This window comes from Phoca vitulina, unplaced genomic scaffold (genome assembly GCF_004348235.1).
Source record: "Phoca vitulina isolate PV1807 unplaced genomic scaffold, GSC_HSeal_1.0 scaffold2, whole genome shotgun sequence".
Taxonomy (NCBI): Eukaryota; Metazoa; Chordata; class Mammalia; order Carnivora; family Phocidae; genus Phoca; species Phoca vitulina.
This window is the reverse complement of record NW_022589705.1, coordinates 30,934,680-30,952,499: the sequence shown is the minus strand read 5'-3', so window position 1 is coordinate 30,952,499 and position 17,820 is coordinate 30,934,680. Positions and strand designations below refer to the sequence as shown.

At 37.2% G+C, this 17,820-nt stretch overlaps 1 protein-coding gene across 1 annotated transcript in view; it reads right to left on the bottom strand.

Annotated features, from left to right (window-relative positions):
* The window catches only part of ZNHIT6 (zinc finger HIT-type containing 6), a 59,682-nt gene extending 42,257 nt beyond the window's left edge, over positions 1–17,425 (bottom strand). Inside the window, exons 1-5 of the mRNA XM_032424710.1 lie at positions 16,563–17,425; positions 15,165–15,230; positions 14,971–15,077; positions 14,800–14,885; positions 5,240–5,343 (exon numbers count right to left, since the gene is read on the bottom strand). Coding sequence (XP_032280601.1) covers positions 5,240–5,343; positions 14,800–14,885; positions 14,971–15,077; positions 15,165–15,230; positions 16,563–17,221 — 1,022 coding nt within the window. The 5' untranslated portion in view covers positions 17,222–17,425. The remainder of the gene's footprint in view (positions 1–5,239; positions 5,344–14,799; positions 14,886–14,970; positions 15,078–15,164; positions 15,231–16,562) is intronic.
* Between the last annotated feature and the right edge of the window lie 395 nt (positions 17,426–17,820).

Below are 17,820 nucleotides of genomic sequence, written 5' to 3'. Positions count from 1 at the left end.
GCCTGACGTGGAGCTCGATCTCATGACCTCGAGATCGTGACCTGAGCGAAAATCAAGTGAGGCGCTTAACTGAGCAAGCCACCCAGGTGCCCCACTATTGAATACATTTTTGATCTCACAGATTGATTAGTGTTATACCCCACTTTGACTATAAAATGAAAATTACACTTCCTATTCTTACAAAAAGTCACACATCACACAATTTTGCGTGTGAGATTTAAGAGATTCACACTCATACTGGTGAAAAACTCCTGCCATAAGGATGCCTGGATTTACAATGAACCTTCGCTTCTAAGGTACCCACTGCGCCTGCTATATAACCTACTGCTAGTTCTACAGAGAACTCAGGCACAATGGGACAGTAGTCACACTTCACATGTATTTATGTGGGGTAACACCCACAAAGAATTCTTCACTCTGTTCAAAAATTACCATTGGAACGTTTACTTCTAAACAAGTTCAATTTGAGTTTTTGACTATATTGTAACTCAAGCTGCTTAAACAAGCAAATGAGCAATTTAATATTGTGGGAGTTACAGCAATCATCTTAGTACCCAGGACCAAAATCTCACGTGAACAGTTACAGTAAAATCCCCAAATATCTGAAACCGAAAGTTTTCTCAGTAACTCCTCTGCCAGCAAAACCTGCCTGAGCCAGTTTACAATCATTATTTACCCATTATAATGTAAACATTTGTAGGTTTCACTGTAAACATAGTATCCTTTGATTATGTAATGCTGCTGAGACCGCCTAGAGGTGAATATAATAATTTTACCACATCCCCAAGGATTTCAGATAAGAGAAAGCAGACCTTGAATTGTCATTGTGTATTATTTACTAAGTGCCAGGTACTACTTTAGGTATAATTCCATTTAATCCTCTCAACACAGTAAATTCAATCTTGCCCAAGATCACCCAGTGTGTACTAAATGGTAGAGGCAATATTCAAATTCAGGTTTATCTGAGTCAAAGCATTAATCACTTTTGAAAGTTGAAAAAAAGTACTGAAAATGAACCTCTTAAAAATAGAATACTGGGGCATGGGAAGTGAAAATAATCCTTTGAAAAGATTTAGTATCCCCCCATCCCTCCTTCCAGCAATCATTTTAAATAACACATCATCTAATAACACTAAATCATAAAGTAACACTTAAAATCATTAAAACCTAGTCATTTTCATATGAATGGCTAAGAAAACAAAGGTATCCTAAAGAAGGTAATTCTAAATTTTCTAAATTTTGTTCCATTTTTTTCTCCTACAAGTGAAGTACAGGACCTTATATATTTATCTTGCTACTTATACACCACCTTTGAGCAATAGAAATTTTTTGCAATCCTGATTCTACTATACATTAAGTTCAAGAAGTAGGTCTTCTGTATTAATCTAAATCATTGGTTCTCAAGTAGGGGTAATTTTGTCTCTCCCCTTTGCCCCAACTCCGGGAAACATCTGGTAATCTCTGGAGACATTTCCTGTTGCCACAAGAAAGGTGGGTGGGCAGAGGCGTGTATGTGTGTGTGTTACCAACATCTAGTGGGTAGAGGCCAGGGATGCTACTAAACATCCTAAAATGCACAAAATAGCCCCCCACAACAAAGAATTCTCTGGCTCAAAATGTCAGCAGGGCCAAGATGAGAAATCATGATCTAAATCACTGATGGAAATGCTGAAGAAGAATGAACAAAATACTGGGACACACTAAAGAGATTTCCAAGCTGATTATCAATTAACTAACCAGCAATATTCTCAATATTCAGTATGGCTTTCATCTAACTGGGAACTCACCTTAATGCTTTATTCATCTGTCATCTGAATACAGACATTTTAAATTCAGTTAGTAGCAAAACCATTTTCATTTTAAAAATAATAATGGGCAATTTAACAAAACAAATGGAAAATTTAGTTGCACAGATTTTGAATTATTTTTATTATTATTTATAATTTATTATTTTTTTCACTGAACTGACCCCCAAAATGGTCCTATGAATGAAAGATCATCTTACCATAATGGATTGGATTAAGTCAAACTTTACACTCTGAAACATGTATTTAAATATTCCATATCTCAGTAGAATTAAATAAAAGCAAATTTTAAAAAAATGTCATTTCAACCTTTCAAATTAGCAACATTTTTTTTTTAAAGAGAAAACTCAGTGGTAGTGAGACGTTTAAACAGGTATTCTCATATACTACAAATGGAAATGAAAACTGGTTTAGTCCCAGTTTATTATTAAAAGTCACACTTCACAGATGAGGAAACTGAGGCAAAAAGAAGTTAGGTGGTTTAGCTTAGTATCACATAGCTAGGAGGAGGCTGATTATAAATTTGAATATAGGCAGCCTGGCTCCAATTTCTGCTCTTAACTACTCCATCTTACTATCTCTATGTTGTAGAGACTTTTTACAACTATTTAAAATGCATCAAAAATGATTGTAAGACCAAATTAAAGGATAAACAGACTGGTGAAAATATTCCCTATGTATGGAACAGAGTAAGATGAGCTATAAACGGGCACATCTTAAAAAAAAAAATTCAACAGCTCACCCTTTCCAATAATTAGATGTAATCTCTGTATTCTCTGATCCAGTAAGTCTACTTTCTAGGGACTGATTGTACAGAAAAAGTCATGTAAACACAAAACAATTTCTTCAAGAAGAATTATTTAATGTAATGTTTATTATGGCATTATTTCTAATAATTAGAAACTAGAAATAAGCTAAATGTTCATGAATATGGGAATAATTAAATAAATTAAAATACAGTAGCCATAGCTGGAATATACTACTTAGCAATAAGGCAGATTTGCATTAACAAGAAAAGAGCTCCTAGCTGCAGAAAAAAGTATTCTTTTATTTATAAAAATTTAGTAATGTTTAACTTAAAAAGAGTCATGTAACTTTGTTTACTCTTATGCATTTAATATTATGTTTTATTTTATTAATGGAAAAAAAGAAGAAAACATGATTGAAGGAAACATGAAGCGTTATCAGTGGTCATCTCTACATAATGGAATTGTAGGTGCTATTTTTCCTTTAAACTTTTTAATGATGAGGCTATATTATTTTTACAGTTGCTACATACACTGATTCCTTCCTACACTCCAGTTAGTGATTAGGTAAATTAATACATTAAAGGTCACAACTCAGGGCGCCTGGGTGGCTCAGTTGGTTAAGCGTCTGCCTTCGGCTCAGGTCATGATCCCCAGGTCCTGGGACTGAGCCCCACATTGGGCACCCTGCTCAGTGGGGATCTTCTTCTCCCTCTCCCATTGCCCCTCCCCGCACTTGTGTGCTTTCTCTCCCTGTCTCAAATAAAGTCTTAAAAAAAAAAAGTCACAACTCTACACAATAACTACCATCAGCTCCATTTTACAGATGTGAAAACAGCAAAGAAATTGACTCTAAAGCCTATTATGAACTATGCTGCTAATCTCATGTGAAAACACTAAAAAATTTTAAGAAAACCAACTCCAAATAACTATAAATTTATGAGCAAAAGGCATAATGTAAAAGGAGTCCAATTTGCTACTTCAGAGATCCGAGGTGTTCCAAAATAACCAACTATAAATTTGGGTTCTAAACCCAAGAAATATACTGAAAGTTAGAGGCGCCTGGGTGGCTCAGTCCTTAAGTGTCTGCCTTCAGCTCAGGTCATGATCCTAGGGTCCTGGGATCAAGCCCCACATCGGGCTCCCTGCTCAGTGGGGAGCCTGCTTCTCCCTCTCCCACTCCCCCTGCTTGTGTTCCCTCTCTCGCTGTCTCTGTCTGTCAAATAAATAAATAAATAAAATCTTAAAAAAAAAAAAAAAGAAATATACTGAATGTTTATTTTTGGAAACAAAACAAAACAAAACCTTCCTACATACATTCATGTATCTAGAGACCCCAAAATTTTTCATTTGAGGATATATGCTTTTTAGTACTAAGAACTAAGCTCTGATGATAATCTGAATGGTTTCCTTCATAACACAGGAATACATTTTATATTTGAGAAGACACAAACCAATTACCTTAAATTTCAAATAAATTATGTCAATTTCTAAATATGTCGGTTTCAAAATGCACACTGGAATCATCTCATATTTGATAAATGAAAAACATTACTTTATTTCTGAAAGCTACCCAGGAAAAAGGAAAACCACTTTTACAAATATTTGCCTTGAAATATATAAAATAAATGGATAACACCATCTTCTAATATAACTTCTTTTGAAAAGGTGGAAAGTTTATTAGAATAATGATTATTCTGATGGTTTTGCCTTTTCAGTTTATGAAGCGATAAAACTGTGAGGGAACCTTAGTTTACCTACTACAACCCCCACATCATACAGATGAGGCCCAGAGAAAGTAATTTGCTCAAGGCCTTGCAGTTACTAAGAGCCTGAAAAAGGTAAAACTCACTCAGGATTTTTTACTCTAAATCCAGAATCTTGACGTTTGAAAAGTATTACCTAATAATTTAGTGGGCTACTTACAGTATTTTGGGATCCTGTTCTCCTCTGTACTAATGGGACCTTTTAGACCTAGCACTGACAGAAAGCAGCAGACTAATCTCTATTATATTATCCGTACTCACAGATTTACTATAGAGTAAATGTTTTCCAAGCCTCTCTCTTTTCCAACATTGGCTTTCAAGTGCATCTTATTGGAACCCCAAAGTGGAAGCGATATAAAAACCAAATTGCTCTAGTCAAAATTGTACAGGGGTCCTGCTTTGATTTATCATTTTGTCCTTGTAACCTCTGAAATACTTCCATGGTACCTTAGGTCTCAGGTATACATATATACACACATACATATACACACACACATACCATAAGCCCAAATTTTTATTAGTCACATGACATAAAATTAGTGTAAGTTTCTAAATGCTTTTCTGTTTTTTTTTTTTTTTAAAGATTTTATTTATTTATTTGAGAGACAGACAGTGAGAGAGAGTGCACGAGAGGGGATAGGGTCAGAGGGAGGAGCAGACTCCCCACTGAGCAGGGAGTCCAATGCGGGACTCGATCCTGGGACTCCAGGATCATGACCTGAGCCGAAGGCAGTCGCTTAACCAACTGAGCCACCCAGGCGCCCATAAATGCTTATTGTGCAATTATCTTGGCATAGACCAATAACAAAAAGCTTACAGACTACACTTTGAGTAACAATGCTCTATAGCAAACCAAACCTTAAAAGATGTTCCTGATCAAATCAGAATACCCAATATACTAAGAATGCAGTTAGAAACTTACCTCTTATCAAAAAATGTTGAATTTTCTTTTCTCTTGGTGAATCCATTGGGTAGAAGCTTTAAGTTAATACCTTGTCTTCTGGCACGATTTTTCATAAAGTACATCTAATAACCAAAAATAAATAAATAGACAAATTAATTTTAAAATGCCTTAAATTTCAGAAGTGAATAAACAATGTTCAAAATATAACAGTTAAGATTTATTGGGTACTTATGTTTCACAAACTGCACTAAACAGCAATATCTCATTTAATCCTCACAATAGTATCAGATAGGCACTTTACTACCCCCAGTCTAGGAACGAAAGTTAATGAGATGCCAACATTATATAGCTATTTCCTGAGAGAGCCTGTGTATACTCAGGTATATCTAATTCTAGAGCCTGTGTTTTTAACCATACATTCTATAAGCCAAAAGAAGGATTTAATGGGATTTTTAAAAATATAGGTCATCTGGCAATTCATAGGGGCCACCTGTACAGTGCCTTTTCTTTTACCGAAGGGTTTATACCATATATAGCTGTCTACGTGCCTGCTTTGATTATTAGACAGGTAGTTACATTCGGGGGGAACCATGGCATTGCCTAGTACAAGGCCCAACTTAAAGTAGTCACTGCTGTAGAATACACAAAATGGGATATGTGAATAATCTGGCTCTGAAATGTGTTACTCCGCTGACCATCTGCGTTGGCTGAGCTGAACTAGTCAACTCCAGAGAGTAGTGAAGGAAGTAATATCATTAAGACTTCTTCCTTGATCACTCAAATGGCAAAGTATAAATGCAAGTTTTTGGTTAAGTGAATGGGAATCTAGAATTTGCAATGCAAAGAGTTTGACAATTAAATCATAAGCCAAGGGAAAAGAAGAATCAGTTATCATTTGTTAAGAAGGGAAATAATTTAAGAAATTACATGCAATTTTATAACTCATGGGACTTTGGTTTCAGTAATGGCAATGATTATAAGGACCAACCCTCCCACTGAAAACACCTAAGCATTACAGATAATGGAGGAAATAAATATATGTAATAAAATATATTTAAAAATCACCTTAAAAGCATTGAAGAGCTGAAAAAAAAAACCCAGGAAAAGACAAGCCAATATTTAGTGAGAAGTGAAAACTCAGAGAGGTAAGCAAAGCAATGAAGCCACTTTTGCAATGTCTGGCAAATATAGGCTTTCCCTTTCAACAGCCTTCTCAGTAAGAGGGTCAGAGTTAAGATCCTGTAATCTTCTAGGAACTCCTCCTCAAATGAATCTCAGTAACAGAATATGCCTATTAGGCAATAATAAGATAAGGATGAACCAGAAATAAACACCGTCCCCAGAGCATGCGAGGAAATTTATATTGGAATGACTGGAACAGAGGGGAAAAAGGAAAAACAATTCATCAGAAGCTGTGGCCATGGGCCAGTTCTTGCTAAGATTTGAAATGATTTGCCTTGCTTGTGTAGTCAAGGGAATCTTAAACTTTCAACTTGGTTTAAGATAGGTTCAGATTTGCAATATTCCCAGGTACCTGGCAGAATAAAAGAAGGCCTGCGTCCTACTCTTCAGAAAGGTCTCACAAGTAATTTAAGAAAAAAAAGGAGTACTCAATAAAAAATAAAGCATAAATAATGCAAGAAAACAAAGGTCAGTGGACAAGAACCAAAAGAGAAAAAAGAGGTAGCTGAGAATTCCCCATATATTCAGACACTAAAAGGATCATACACAGACTGTAGAACAGCTCTGCAAAATTTAAAAACGTAACAGCTTGAAAATATGTGCAGTGAAGAGAAACTATAAAAACTGACTCAGGAGATTTTTTAAAGAACTAAATAAAACTAGAACATTTCCAGAATACATTACAGAGACAAAAGAGATCTAAAACATTAGAGATGTTAAAGGGTAGGTAAGATACGGGGAGAAGACTTAACTCACTTTCAATGGTAGTTTTAGAAGAAGGGAAGGAATAAGGCAGAGGTAATCTTTTAATAGAAATGGGCTGAAAATGTCCCAGAACTGATGGACGATATGCCACAGATTCAAGAAATCTAACAATTCTCAAGTTAAGATGAATAAAAAGAAATTTGCATTTTCGTATTATAGCACAAATACAGAATACCAAAGATAAAAAAATGCAGCCAGATTAAAAGATTTTAAAGGCGGTTAAAGACCAAGTGGGATTTATTCCTGGGCTGCAAGGTTGGTTCAACATCTGCAAATCAATCAATGTGATACAATACATTAATAAAAGAAAGAACAAGAAATCATATGATCCTCTCAATAGATGCAGAAAAAGCATTTGACAAAGTACAGCATCCTTTCTTGATTAAAACTCTTCAGAGTGTAGGGATAGAGGGTACATACCTCAATATCATAAAAGCCATCTATGAAAAACCCATAGCAAATATCATTCTCAATGGGGAAAAACTCAGAGCTTTCCCGCTAAGGTCAGGAACACGGCAGGGATGTCCACTATCACCACTGCTATTCAACATAGTACTAGAAGTCCTAGCCACAGCAATCAGACAACAAAAAGAAATAAAAGGCATCCAAATTGGCAAAAAAGTAGTCAAACTCTCACTCTTTGCAGATGATATGATACTTTATGTGGAAAATCCCAAAGACTCCACCCCAAAACTGCTAGAACTCATACAGGAATTCAGTCAAGTGGCAGGATATAAAACCAATGCACAGAAATCAGTGGCATTTATATACACCAACAAGACAGAAGAAAGAGAAATTAAGGAGTCGATCCCATTTACAATTGCACCCAAAACCATAAGATACCTAGGAATAAATCTAACCAAAGAGGCAAAGAATCTGTACTCAGAAAAGTATAGAATACTCATGAAAGAAATTGAGGAAGACACAAAGAAATGGAAAAACGTTCCATGCTCATGGACTGGAAGAACAAATATTGTGAAGATGTCAATGCTACCTAGAGCAATCTACACATTCAATGCAATCCCTATCAAAACACCATCAACTTTTTTTCAAAGAAATGGAACAAATAATTCTAAAATTTGTATGGAACCAGAAAAGATCCTGAATAGCCAGAGGAATGTTGAAAAAGAAAAGCAAAGCTGGTGGCATCACAATTCCAGACTTCCAGCTCTACTACAAAGCTGTCATCATCAAGACAGTATGGTACTGACCCAAAAACAGACACATAGATCAATGGAACAGAATAGAGAGCCCAGAAATGGACCCTCAACTCTATGGTCAACTAATCTTTGACAAAGCAGGAAAGAATGTCCAATGGAAAAAAGACAGTCTCTTCAACAAATGGTGTTGGGAAAATTGGACAGCCACATGCAGAAGAATGAAACTGGACCATTTCCTTACACCACACACAAAAACAGACTCAAAATGGTTGAAAGACCTAAATGTGAGACAGGAGCCCATCAAAATCCTAAAGAAGAACACAGGCAGCAACCTCTTCGGCCTCAGCCGCGGCAACTTCTTCCTAGAAACATCACCAAAGGCAAGGGAAACAAGGGCAAAAATGAACTATTGGGACTTCATCAAGATAAAAAGCTTTTGCACAGCAAAAGAAACAGTCAACAAAACCAAAAGACAACCGACAGAATGGGAGAAGATATTTGCAAATGACATATCAGATAAAGGGCTAGTATTCAAAATCTATAAAGAACTTATCAAACTCAACACCCAAAGAACAAAGAATCCAATCGAGAAATGGGCAGAAGACATGAACAGACATATTTCCAAAGAAGACATCCAAATGGCCAACAGACACATGAAAAAGTGCTCAACATCGCTCGGCATCAGGGAAATCCAAATCAAAACCACAATGAGATACCACCTCACACCAGTCAGAATGGCTAAAATTAACAAGTCAGGAAATGACAGATGTTGGCGAGGATGTGGAGAAAGAGGAACCCTCCTACACTGTTGGTGGGAATGCAAGCCGGTGCAGCCACTGTGGAAAACAGTGTGGAGGTTCCTCAAAAAGTTGAAAATAGAGCTACCCTATGACCCAGCAATTGCACTACTGGGTATTTACCCCAAAGATACAAATGCAGTGACCCGAAGGGCTCCTGCACCCCAGTATTTATAGCAGCAATGTCCACAACAGCCAAACTATGGAAAGAGCCAAGATGTCCATCAACAGACGAATGGATGAAGATGTGCTACACACACACACACACACACACACACACACACACAGAGAATATTACGCAGCCATCAAAAAACCCTGAAATCTTGCCATTTACAACGACTTGGATAGAACTAGAGGGTATTATGCTCAGCAAAATAAGTCAATCAGAGAAAGACATGTATCATATGATCTCACTGATATGAGGAATTCTTAATCTCAGGAAACAAACTGAGGGTTGCTGGAGTGGTGGGGGGTGGGATGGATGGGGTGGCTGGGTGATAAGACATTGGGGAGGGTATGTGCTATGGTGAGAGGTGTGAATTGTGTAAGACTGATGAATCACAGACCTGTACCTCTAAAACAAATAATACATTATATGTTAAAAAAAAAAAAAGATAGTACGAAGGTTAAAAATGAAGGGGGGGAAATCGGAGGGGGAGACGAACCATGAGAGACTATGGACTCTGAGAAACAAACTGAGGGTTCTAGAGGGGAGGGGGTTGGGGGGATGGGCTAGCGTGGTGATGGGTATTAAAGAGGGCATGTATTGAATGGAGCTCTGGGTATTATACGCAAACAATGAATCATGGAACACTACTTCAAAAACTAATGATGTAATGTATGGTGATTAACATAACATAATAAAACAAAATTAAAAAAAACTAAATCTGAAAAAAAAATTTTTTTACCTAAATATATTCAAATATACACTGACTGAAAATTTAAAAATGATCCTGACTGAACTAAAAAAAACCAACCCTTTTTATTATCAAAAAAAAAAAAAAAAAGAAAGGGCAGTTAAAATTCCAGGTGACTGCAACAATAACAATGGAAGCCATAAGACACTGGAACACTAATTCTAAACCAGAATTCCATACAGAAAAATAATTTCAAAGTGAAGAATGGCAAATAAATAGAAATTCAAAAAAACCCAAAAATCCGACAGAGGAACCCAAGACATGGCAAAGAGCAAACCCTCTCTAAAGGAAATTCTGAAGGATATACTTGAAGCAGGAAAAAAGTGATCTCTCAGATGTAAGATTTAAGATGATGACAGAAGGAATAAAGAGCAAAGAAAGTGGGCTATATAAAGATAAAACTCAAGGGGCGCATGGGTGGCTCAGTGGGTTGTCTGACTTGGGCTCAGGTCATGATCCAGCCCGGTATCCAGCTCCACACTCAATGGGGACTCTGCTTCTCCCTCTTCCTCTGTTCCTTCTGCTGGTTGTGCGCGCTCTCTCTCAAATAACGTTAAATGGAATTTAAGGTAACTGCTGGTAAACTGTTATCTGCCTGCTACTTATCTTTATAAATAAATTCTGTTGGAATGTAGCCCTACCCATTCATTTATATATTGTTTATGACCATATGGCCTGGAAAAAATATTGACTATTTGACCCTTTACAGAAAAAGTTTGCCAACTCCTGTTCTAAGGTCTTTTGCGTTGTTTAGGCACAGGGTTCAGGTACTACTTAACTTTAGATACTGGCAAATTAAGCATGCATGTTGTAATGTCTAGCTTAACCAATGAAAGGATAGAAAAAGGGTGTGTAACTTCTAAACTGATAAAGAGAAAAAAATCAAATAACTAAAAAAAAAAAAGTCCAAAAGAAGAAAAAAAAAACTGGTACAAATAGCAAAAATAATGTGACACATTTAAAATCAAATATATAGGTAATTTTATTAAAATGTAAATAAACTTAATGATTTAGTTAAAAGTTACAGACTATCACATGGAAGAACTGGAAATATCCAGAACATAAGGACACAGAAAGGCCTTAAGTAAGGAAAAAACAGACCATGCAAATATCAAGCAAAGAACTGATATAAGCAATACTTTATAAGTATTAGTCAAAGCACACAAAAAGCTAGAGACAAAGAGGGTCACCTCATAATGCCCAAGGATAAATACACCAAGAAGTATTTCCTGAGGTATGCATTTAATAATTTAGCCTTAAAACATATAAAGCAAAACAAACTGAACCACAAGGGGAAACAAATCAAACAGGCCTGTTTATTTACTGGGAAATGTTAACATATTTCTTTTTGAAAGTTATAGAAGAAACGCATACACAAAAAAGTCAGTAATTATAAACAATTTGAACAAAATTAATAAACCTGACCTATAAAGGGTATATAGAGTACTATATTCAGCAACTGCAGAATATTCTTTTTTTCAAGCAAACAGAGAACATTACAAAATTTGATCATATACTGGGCCACAAACACAAGTACTGATGTATTTTAAAGGAATGTTCTCTGACTGCAGTGCAATTAAGCTAAACATAAAAAAGAAAGATATAATAAAAGTCACATTAAGAAAATAGAAAAAACACATAACAGCAACTGATCTAAGAAAAAAAGACATAAGTAACCAATATCACAAATGAAATTATTACAATTCCTATAGAGCTGTAAAGGAGAGGTTTATGAAGAACTTTATGTCAATAAATTTGAAAACTTAGGTCAAATGGACAAATTCTTAGAAAAATGTAATCTAGTAACACTAACTCAAGAAGACAGAGAAAACCTGAAGAATCCCACAAATAGTAAAGACTATACCTCAGTGGCCCAAACTCTAAGCCCATACTGGTTCCTTAATAATTTTACCAAACTCCCAAGGAAGAAGTAATTCCAATATTAGTGAATGCATCCAAGAATAAAATGGGAACATTCCCAAATAATTTTATGAAACTAGAATTATTTTGATATGGAAACCTGAGAATACCAAAAAGGAAAATTAAAGGTTAATCTCACTCATGAAGAGAAATACAAAATGAGAGCATGGATAAGGTGAACACACACATATAATTCACATGAATTCTGCAGAGTATAAAAAGCATGATATGATAATAACACACCATGCAAATTTAGCTTAAAATAGAAAACAAATTAAAAAGATCGTTCATATTAGAAAATTATAGATTAAAAGAACAAAAATGAAATAATCAAATACAAAAAAAGCACCTGATAAAATATAACCACCATTCATAATAAAATCTGATAGCAAACTAGGACTAGAACCTCTATAATCTACACATTAAATTTAATCTAGAAAAAATTTAAGAGCAAACATCATGGTGCAATCTTGGAGGTTTTCCTTCTATAATGAGAAGTTATAAAACAAAGACGTACAGAAGAGTTAACATAGCAGGCCTGAGACAGTTATCTTTAGGTGGTTTTGCTTGCAAGGCTGTCCCTTGGCTGGTGCCTGGAAATTTGAATGATTGTAAATGGTTCCCTACACTGACTTTCCCTAAAACAGTAAGTGTGGTTCACTGTGCCTGAATTATTTGTATAAACAACATGGTTTTATTTGCTTTCCTTCTGGGAGTCTGGAATTTGGCACTTGCTAGGCAGAGGGAGGGTGCTTCTGTGACCAGCTCCAATAAAAACCTTGGGCAGTGCATTTCTAATGAGATTGCCTAGTAGACAATACTTCACAAGTGTTACCACAACTCACTGACAGAGGAATTAACTGCATACTGTGTAACTCCAGATGGAGAGGATTCTTGGAAGCTTGCAACTGGATTCTTTCAGATTTTGCTCCTTCTCTTTTTGCTAATTTTGCTCTATATTCTTTCACTGTAACAATTTTTAGCCTTGAGTACAAGTGTATGTTGAATCATGAGAATCCATCTAGCAAATCAAACCTAGGGAGGACGTGGGACTTACAACATAAATATCTACTATCATCATTAGTACTTGACAATGAATGGGAAGTCCTAGCTATTCCAGTAAGAAAAAGAGAAGAATAGGGTGCCTGGGTGGCTCAGTCGTTAAGCGTCTGCCTTCGGCTCAGGTCATGATCCCAGGGTCCTGGGATCGAGTCCCACATCGGGCTCCCTGCTTGGCAGGAAGCCTGCTTCTCGCTCTCCCACTCCCCCTGCCTGTGTTCCTGCTCTCGCTATCTCTCTCTCTGTCAAATAAATAAATAAAATCTTTAAAAAAAATAAAAATAAAAAAAAATAAAAAAAAGAAAAAGAGAAGAATAAGGATAGAAAGATAAAAACAAATTGGGATGAACTGTTTATAGAGAAAATCTCAAGGAATCTATAGATAAGGCACAAGTATAGATTTTAATTCTATAAAATGCAGATTATAATGCCATAAAATAAATAACAACAAAAATTACATTCCTAAATACCAGTGAAGAGATTAAAAATAAAAAAGAAATACTATTTTAAAAAGCATGAAAAAATAGGGGCGCCTGGGTGGCTCAGTCGGTTAAGCGTCTGCCTTCGGCTCAGGTCATGATCCCAGGGTCCTGGGATCGAGCCCCGCATCGGGCTCCCTGCTCTGCGGGAAGCCTGCTTCTCCCTCTCCCACTCCCCCTGCTTGTGTTCCCTCTCTCGTTGTCTCTCTCTCTGTCAAATAAATAAAATCTTAAAAAAAAAAAATTAAAAAAAAAAAAAAAATGAAATGTCAAGTCTGTACCAGTAATAACAATAAAATAAGGTGTTTTAAAAGTGCTAAAATGCTGCAACTCCAAAGCTAAAATGGTCTTTGAAAAAGGAACATAATTCTATGACATGATTTAATAACACTATTAAAGAATTTCTAGAATAGCAGTTGCAAATATTTCAAATACATAAGCTTTAATTTGCATACTTAGCTTAAGGAATGCAAAAGGGATGAAAGAGTATGAAAATTAGGTGTAGTAGAAGAGAAAGCCCTCTTAGTTCTTCCTTCAAAATTAGAATCTAAACACTTCCCAATAATTTAACAGCATTATCCAAGCCACCATCATTTTTCACCTCAACAGCAACAGCTTTGTAACTAGACTCCCTGCTTTCAACCTTCCATTCTTGCCTACTAACGCTCATTTTTCAGACAGCAGCAAGAGTGATCTTTCAAAAAGCAAACATGCTCAAAACCCTCCCATGGCTTCTATTTTCACTTAGAATATATTAGGAGCCCTCACCAGTTTCTCTAAGCTCATGTTCAACATTCTCCTTACTCACCTATGCTTCGGTCACCCCGTCCCCATTTTAATCCTCAAATATACCAACCTCATTCCTAACTCAGTCTTACACTTTTGTCACTACCTGGAAGAGTCTTCCTCCAAAGATTCACGTGGCTGCCTCTTTCTCATCATTCAGATCACTGCTTAAATGTCATCTCTCAGAGAAGCTTCTCCTGACTACCATATTGAAAATACTCACGACCTCCTCCCAACAAACACCATTTTCATTTCCTTTTATCTCCTGTGCTTTATTTTCTACATGCACTTAACTCTATCTGAAATTATATTTGTTCCTCTACTCATCTCCTGTCTCTCCCCACAAAATACAAGCTACATGAGGGGAAGAACTTTGTTTTGGTCACTGATGTATCCCTGGTAATTGGAATAGGTCTGGATCAAAACAGCCACTTACTACATTTATTAGGTGAAAAAAACGAATCTAACTGATTAAAAGAATTCTAACTGGAAGAGATGGAAAGAAGTACTTACATGTTTATTGCTTATTGGTCTTTTCAAGAAAGCATCTCTAGAAATGTGGTCTGCTGTTCTTGCCACATCTTCCAAAAACCGATAATCTAAAAATTTCAAAATAGAAAAATAAACAAATGACATATGCCAATGGCCAGGAAGCATCAATCTGCTATGCATAAGATGACTCACCACTTAGGAGATTCATTTCAGTAAACTGTTGTATGGAAACATATGCAGTCTTATCTCGAACTCCATTACAGGTCAGTTCTGCTTTGTGTTTCTTTACACAGGGCAAACTGAAGAGACAAATGAGGTGGTACTTTTATATTGTGAGGTAAGAAAGGTACAGACAGAGGTAGTAAGGTAGGAAATTACATACATACCTGCAGGAATATCGCATACAACGTGGACATTTGTACTTTGCTTCTTCTGTACCACAAGTTTCACACCTACAAAAGCCCACAAGAAACTTAATAAGTTATCAAATATTAATTCTACTTATTGACTTATAAATTTTCAATGCTGAGTCAATTACTCATCACAATTTATAGACATGTAGTCAGTAAACAAAGTATATGGAAGTTACTCTGATAAAATACTTGATAGCTGTCAAACATCCTTAGAACATTCTCCTCCAGGAAACTGTCTTCATCTCCAAATGACAACTACATTTACAACATTGTTAGTACTACATAATCTAAAAAAACATATATTAAATTAAAAAAGAAATCTCACTTTTGACTTCTTTTTCTACTGCAATCAGAGAATGAGATTATTCATTAATATTTTAACTTGTAATTCCTGGCAGTCTGCTAAAGATTGTGTGTGTGTGTGTGTGTGTGTGTGCGCGCGCGCATATAACCAGAAGTCCAATCCATGAATTTACATACCTTAAAGCAAATATACCACAAAAAGAATATGAGACCAAGTCAAATTTACAGAGTATCAGCTGTATCTTTTCTCCTCATCTCCACACCCAACTTAAAATTAGCATTAAAATAATCTAGAAATGCTATTACCCTAAGCTCATGTTCAACATTCTCCTTACTCACCTATGCTTCAGTCACCCCGTCCCCATTTTAATCCTCAAATATACCAACCTCATTCCTAACTCAGTCTTACACTTTTGTCACTACCTGGAAGTCTTCCTCCAAATTATCATTATCATCTATCTCCAATTACTCTTGTAGGATCTTGGGATACTGACAACCAAACTACAGTCATTTCTATTTGGCCCACTGTGTTCTAGACAGTAATAGTCCCAAGAATCTGATCACTCTTATTTCCCATGCTGTCACATGATCATACACCATAAGGAAATTAAATATAAAGCAATAAATATGCATACTATCCATAGAGAAAGTAAACAGCTGGGTGAGTTCAAGTGCATTTTTGTCTAATTTTAACTTAATCCATGTTGTCATTGTTAGTTTTATTAGACTTTTCCTTATGTCTATCCTCTTTTAAAGAATACTGAGTCAAGAGCATATTAAGTCAAATCAGAATCTGGTCCAAGGGTTTTCTGGTCCCCAGAATTTTCACTTCCTTACTTGGTCATTGTCCACTGGCCACTAACAGCCTGACATATTTTCACTGCATTTGTTGTCCTTTGACAAAACCCTGCCTTACCAATTACCCCCTCCCTCCACCACCAACATGCACGCTCCAGGGACCCAAGTTTGCATTTATTTTTCATTATTCCACACTGCTAGATTTCCTTCAATCCAGACAACAGAGGACTCCACAGCTTTATTTCCCCAATGAATTTCTCCCTGTCCTACCTTGACATGGCCAGTTTCCGTTTGAAACCCACTGGGGGATTTATCTGAGGCTCTTCTTTCACCTTTGTATCATCCATCACTTCTTCCTTTGGGAAATACTTCTCTTCTTTTACACAAACTTCATCCATCATTTCCTCCTTTTTTATGTTTTGAGCAACAAACACCTCCTCTTTTATCTCCAAGTTATCTTTCTTCTCTTCCTTCACATCTAGCCAGTCCATCACCTCTTCCTTCACCTTCACTTTCTCTTCTTTTACCTCTGCTCCATCCACTTTCTCTTCTTTTACCACAAAACTACTACCCATCTCCTGCTTCACCTCCAAACTGCCTGGTTTCTCCTCTTTCACCTCAGGCCCATCCTCCACCTCCTGCTTTACCCACCGGCCATCCAGCATCCCGTCTTCCATTTCCGACCAGTCCATAACTTCTTGTTTCACAACCGTTAGGTCCACTCGCATCTCCTCTGCCGTTTGTCCACTTCCTTCTCTATCCTCTGTCTTCATTCCTGCCTGTCCATTCCCCGCTTCTACACTGCCAGCGTCCGTCCCTGCTGTGCCCCCGACTCTCTCCCTACCGGACTCGAGCCTTAGCCGCGCCCCCTCAGCTCCACTCTGCAGACCTCCTCCCAACGTCCCTTCATTTTCAACAGGCGTATCCATCAGCTCACGACCTCTGGCCTTCGCTGCCACTCTGTCCTTCAGTGTGGCTTGTCCACGCCAAAAAGAACGAATTCTGGGGCGGAACACCGACAGTCGCCCACGTGCGGGACCGAAAGCCCTATGCAGCAAACGCCGGCCTGCAGCTTTCGTCCAAATCGTCGTAAAGCAACACTTCCGCGCCTCGCCACTTCACGACTCGTAGAGCCCTTTACGGCTCTGCGGCAGTCCGGCCCAGAGACACTGCGAGAATCGGCGTGAGGCCACGCCCCTGTGAGCTCACTTTTGGGGCGGGGCTTCGTCAAACCCTGCCCCCGGGGAGGCAGCCTCCGGCCGCTCTTCCCGCCCCCAATCTGTGCTTGGCCATACTCCTCCGTAAAGAGTGGGGGTGAGGGGCGGAGCAGGGAGAGGCAAATCCCTGACAGTTTTGGAACGGTTAAGACCCACCCTGGTCTGTATGATCTTGTATGAAAATGGAAGAAACACTTGATGCCACGCCTCGGCAAGCTTCATTCTTCACCTATGCACTAGAGACGATGGTGTTGTTATGTGAAGATTAAATGGAATCATGCATGGAAATAAGCCAGTAGTTACTGAAATAA